At 34.3% G+C, this 5,418-nt stretch overlaps 2 protein-coding genes across 3 annotated transcripts; both read left to right on the forward strand.

Moving 5' to 3' along the window:
- The first annotated feature begins 1,810 nt into the window (after positions 1 to 1,810).
- Positions 1,811 to 3,156, forward strand: LOC133788800 (probable aquaporin PIP2-7). Of its 2 annotated transcripts, XM_062226403.1 has the most exons (3): positions 1,811 to 1,959; positions 2,066 to 2,180; positions 2,248 to 3,156. In XM_062226403.1, the coding sequence occupies exons 1-3, from the start codon at positions 1,865 to 1,867 to the stop codon at positions 3,004 to 3,006; spliced, it is 969 nt and encodes a 322-aa protein (XP_062082387.1). In that variant the 5' UTR covers positions 1,811 to 1,864; the 3' UTR covers positions 3,007 to 3,156. The 2 variants fall into 2 exon arrangements, with proteins under 2 accessions (XP_062082387.1, XP_062082395.1); XM_062226411.1 differs by having other exon boundaries at positions 1,824 to 1,931; positions 2,066 to 3,156.
- A 1,172-nt stretch (positions 3,157 to 4,328) lies between these two features.
- LOC133795224 (probable aquaporin PIP2-8) lies at positions 4,329 to 5,145 on the forward strand. The gene has a single exon (XM_062232700.1). It carries the CDS (start codon positions 4,333 to 4,335, stop codon positions 5,143 to 5,145), a length of 813 nt encoding a protein of 270 aa, XP_062088684.1. The 5' UTR covers positions 4,329 to 4,332.
- The last annotated feature ends 273 nt before the right edge of the window (positions 5,146 to 5,418 follow it).

Consider the following 5,418-nt stretch of genomic DNA (forward strand, 5'->3'; position numbering starts at 1 on the left):
AATAACACGATTTTATTTAAATGACTTGGTTAGCAAGTCTGGCACTTTATAAACACACAGTGTAACGGTCTTGGCTATCTAGGGCATTACAGTAGTAGTAGGTTATATGGGAAATAGGAAACGTGGAGACAGGGATGCCACCTGTCATGTCTTGTTTTTTAAATGAGCTTTTTATTTTTTATTAAATAATAATTATAATAGATAGATAACGTAGGAGAGGGAATATATAAAAGAAAATGGATATGATAAATGATTTTTATATATATATTATATACAATATATATCACGTCTCCTTAGGAGAAATGTGAGAAGCCTCTAACGTCTCCCCATGAGAGACATTAAAAGTCAAGCATAAATAGAGTTGTAGGCCCACTTAGTCTATTTGCAATGTATCCTTATAGTTTTAACGACTTACAAATTTAGTCACGAATAAAACTTTTAATGTCTCCTCACATAAGACATTACATACCTCTTCTAACTTTTAATGTCTTATACCATATGCGTAAGACATTATAAGAAGTCATTAAAAGTATAATTTGTTGTAGTGAATGTTTTGTACCTTATATAGAATAGTTTGTGATCTAAAATGTTATCATATTATTTTTTTTTAAATCATAAATAATATTTTGGTTTAATTTTTCTTTTAATATGTTTATGTTATTCTTTTACACATAATATTGTTTATTTAATTAAAATTTATATAACAATTATAAAAACTTAATAAATTTTCTAAATAAAACTAAACAAACATATGCATTGTGATTTGCACCTAGTATATGTATATACGACACCTATCATTTTCTATCACGTATTTTTATAAAGTTGGTATAAGAATATACAATAAAATCACGTTGATTTCATATTGTATTAAAAGCAGTATTTCAACTTTTTTTTTTTCTTTTTGAAATGGTATTTCAACCTTTTCAAACAGTATATAAACTATACAGTTGAATTAAATGGCCTCCAAAATCTATCTTGAACTAGTTGGTAGACAGATTGCTAATTGACATTGATGAATATCACCCAACTTAGCCGGCCATTAATAGGGGGAGAATGCTAATATATTTATACTATCAAATATATACTTTAGTGGTCCTCTATAGATTGATCGATCCACATTGACTTTATTAAGATTTCATTATATATGAGTCACTACATACATTCTTAAAATTTATTTCTTTTTTGAAGGGCTACAAAATGTTCTTTGCTAATTGGTTATTTGAAAATGGCTTAAGAAATTTTTAACCATATTTATCTTACACCATACACAACAATAGCAAAAATAATAAGTACACAAATAATAGATAGATTTTTATATAATTAATAGTAAATATTTTCGCAACATACATGATTATTTTTTTTATGGGTTAAGTTTTATTGTAGAAAAAAAACACATTAATTTTCCTTAAGAACTAATGTAAATGCGTTAGAGAATATTCCACATATGAAAAATATGTGAGAAATTGTTACGTAAAAGTAAAAGTATGAATGGCTATATAATATATCTCAAAACTCATTATCAATTTGGTTTTGGGATGGGCACGCTTCTTACTTGACTCTAATCACTTTCCACATTTTGATGTGATGTTGAATTCATAGCCCCACGTGAACAAATTATCGAATGGTGCTCTGTAAATCGATAAGCAATTGAAATTAAAATTTGGAATCAACTCAACCTTTTTTTTTTAAAAAAAGTGCCAACTAGATCAACTGCTCATTCATTTATATAATTAATGATACAATAGTTCTCTCTCTCTCTCTCTCTCTCTCTCTCTCTCTCTCTCTCTCTCTCACTCTATATATATATATAAATTTATAGATACACATGAAACACTGATTGAACAATATAGTCTTGGGCAACTTAATGGCCGAAAAAGTGGTAGTAGTCATGGATATTGATCATGAGGAAGAAAGTGTCTATAGTTCCGAGAGTAAAGTTCAACTTTTTTCAAAAGAAAAGTACCACAGTTTCCCATTATAATCACACTTCTTTACACTTAAATCATAAGTGTGCTCAAAATATATAATCCAAAATTAAACTTCAAATGATCATCATATGTTGCAGGCCACAAAAACCACTTGATCTACCAAGTAGTCATGATGATGAGGAGAGAAAGGAGCACTCCAGTCGCACTATTACCTTTCTGAAGCACTTAATAAACGACTTAATCTCCTTCAAGGTCAGTATATATATAATTGTATATTATATAATATGATTATACATTTATGGTTGTTATAATTTACCAGGTTTGGAAGGCATCATTGGCAGAGCTAATTGGCACGGCAGTGCTGGTGTTTGCACTAGACACAATAGTGATCATTTCCTCATATGACGAGACCAAATCAAATTACACACCACCAAACCTTATTATAATCTCAATCCTAATCTCACTCACCTTATCGACTCTTCTCCTCGCCACCACACCCGTCTCCGGCGGCCACCTCAACCCGGCCATAACGTTATGCGCCGTGTTCTTCCGCATCATCACCCTCTCACGCGCGCTCATTTACATTTTCACTCAGTGTGCTGGAGCGGTGCTAGGCGCATTAGCACTTAAGCTCGTGGTGAACAGCACCACTGAACAGACGTACTCGCTAGGAGGGTGTACACTCACCGTCATCACTCCTGGGCCTATTGGGCCTGTGGTTGTCGGTATTGGGCTGGCCCAGGCTCTGTGGCTTGAAATCATTTGCTCGTTTGTGTTTCTATTGGCTTCAGTGTGGGCCACATTGGGCTTCGACCACCGCCAGGCCCAGGCCCATAAAAAAGCTTTGGTCATGCTCTTAGTTGGGTTAGTAGTGGGGTTGTTGGTGTTTGCCTCGGCTAAGGTTATAGGGGCAACGAGAGGTTACGCCGGGGCTGGAATGAACCCAGCTAGGTGTTTGGGTGCGGCTCTTGTGCGTGGGGGTCATCTTTGGTATCGACATTGGGTATTTTGGGTTGGGCCCACTATTTCTTCCTTGGCTTTTTATGTGTACACAGAGGTATTTCCACGTGGAAGCTAAAAGCATCATTTCATCAACTGAAAATGTCTTACATATGATATGATATGATGATGATTATGTATGGTATTTGTAAGTTGGATTATTTCTTTATATATTTTTCAAGTGAAATGTGTTCATTGGCCATGAATAAATTTTTGGTATATTCTCTCATTCGGTATAGTTTAACGATAATATTTTGGCTTACATGGAAATATGTGTGAGTGTGAATATGCTTTGATGAAAAACGACAATAATGTTATCATATTTGTAAACTCACATAGTTAAATAAGTGAAACCATATATATGGGAAAAATAAATATGTCTCTTGTACTTTCCTTATCAATTTGTGAGGATTTGTTTGGCATACTTATGAAAGAACTTTACTCCAAAAGTTTTATAAATTTTATATAGTATATTTTGAGTTTAGAAGATTTTTCTAAAAAATCTCCACCAACTTCTTCTAAAATCTCTTTTGGAAAAAAAATTTTAAAAAAAATTAATAGTAGATTTTCTATTTTATTTGTATTATAATCAAAGGAAAAAAACACATTAAAACATATTTTTAAAGTAAATTATCCAAACAATAACTAAAACAACTTAAGATTTTAATTCTTTTGTTCTACCGGGTAAAAGTAATAGTAAAGTAAAACTACAAGTAAAATTCGAGAAAAAGAATGGGTTGCATGAGAAATAAGTTAAAAGAAAAAAAAAAGATGAATCAAAATATTATGTTATATGGCTTATGTCACAAAAAAACTTTGGTTAATTAATAATTTAAATTATCCAAATAAAACAGATAAATTATAACATTGTTCGTAGTATTATTTACTATATATATATATATAACCTATAAGCATAAATGAATATGCTTCCATAGAAAAGCTCAAATCTTTATCTCCTTATCGTTTTCCACGCCTTAGGAACTTCGTTCTATCAGAGATCTTATCCCATACTATTATGCATCCTGGACTATTGATATTATCATTATCATATATATATATATCTTTATAACACACGTATATGCAAACAACGAGCACTATAGAACGTTTAATCTATGATATTTTGATGATAAACTAAATATATGGATTCGGTCTTCTCTAGCAGTAGTGAAGCTAATCCACAGAGCAAGACAACGGTTGAAAATGGTGAGAATGCAAATAGTTTTAATCAAATGACGATTACCCATAAGTACTCCTCATGGATCAAATTTCTTGCTTGCATTGGTGCCCATGAATTTCGATCGCCAGAGGTAAATTAAATCTCAGGACACATCATTACTCTTTTTTTAATCAAGATGTTTGATGTGTTAATTAACGTGTCGTGGGAATGGTGCATTGGTTGATCAAGATGTGGAGGGCTGCACTGACGGAATCAGTAGCCACAGCCTGCCTGATGTTCACTCTAACATGTTCCATCATATCCTGCCTCGACTCGGGCGAGGTCGACCCAAAGCTTCTAGTCCCATTCGCAGTATTCATAGTAGCATTCCTTTTCCTAATCGTAACAGTTCCATTATCTGGTGGCCACATGAGCCCAGTCTTCACCTTCATAGCCGCCTTAAAGGGAGTCATAACTCTTTCTCGGGCCTCCATCTACGTCTTAGCCCAATGCATTGGGTCCATCTTGGGCTTTCTTGTGATAAGAAACGTTATGAGCCCAAGCGATGCAAGAAACTACTCTCTTGGTGGCTGCAGCGTAACCGGTCACGGTGGCGCGTCAGGGGTAAGCGCCGACACAGCTTTGGTATTGGAATTTGCTTGCACATTTCTTGTGTTGTTCATCGGCGTGACTGTGGCGTTTGACAAAAGACGGTGCAAGGAACTTGGGCTCGCTATGGTTTGTGTCATTGTGTCTGGGTCCATGGGCCTTGCTGTTTTTGTGTCCATTACTGTAACTGGACGACCAGGCTATGCGGGTGTGGGCCTAAACCCAGCAAGGTGTTTGGGCCCAGCTTTATGGTTTGGGGGTGGGTTGTGGGATGGGCATTGGGTTTTTTGGGTTGGACCCTTTATAGCTTGCTCTTTGTATTATGTATTGTCTGTGAACTTGCCCAATGAGGGCTTGGTTTGGGTTGAAGGAGAGTACGATTTTGTTAATTTGACAGGGGCTTGGTTTGGTGGTGGGAGTGGTCGTTTTCCTAATCTTGAAAGCCAAAAATAATTTCATATGTTTGTTTACTATTCAAGCCTAAAGCGCGCACACACACACAGAGTTTATGTGTTGTATTTGGCACAGAAAATTTAGGACAAAATAACACTGTAACTTTATGTTAATATACCAATAGAATTTCTTTCACCATGATATAGGATTTAGATTTGGGAGCATAACCCGAAAAATTATTTGCTAAATTTAGTATGATTAAATATATTATTTTCAAGATTTTATTTTAGAGATGATCTTGAATGTAACAATAGATGATTTCTCTAGTATAAT

This window comes from Humulus lupulus, chromosome 1 (assembly GCF_963169125.1).
Source record: "Humulus lupulus chromosome 1, drHumLupu1.1, whole genome shotgun sequence".
Taxonomy (NCBI): Eukaryota; Viridiplantae; Streptophyta; class Magnoliopsida; order Rosales; family Cannabaceae; genus Humulus; species Humulus lupulus.

Bases quoted from the DNA above. Each gene is read 5' to 3' on its own strand.
- LOC133788800 (XM_062226403.1), top strand. From the start codon at position 1,865: ATGGCCGAAAAAGTGGTAGTAGTCATGGATATTGATCATGAGGAAGAA. The intron at 1,960-2,065 runs GTACCACAGTTT...CATATGTTGCAG, and splicing joins CAACTTTTTTCAAAAGAAAA to GCCACAAAAACCACTTGATC. The intron at 2,181-2,247 runs GTCAGTATATAT...ATAATTTACCAG, and splicing joins ACGACTTAATCTCCTTCAAG to GTTTGGAAGGCATCATTGGC.
- LOC133795224 (XM_062232700.1), top strand. From the start codon at position 4,333: ATGTGGAGGGCTGCACTGACGGAATCAGTAGCCACAGCCTGCCTGATG.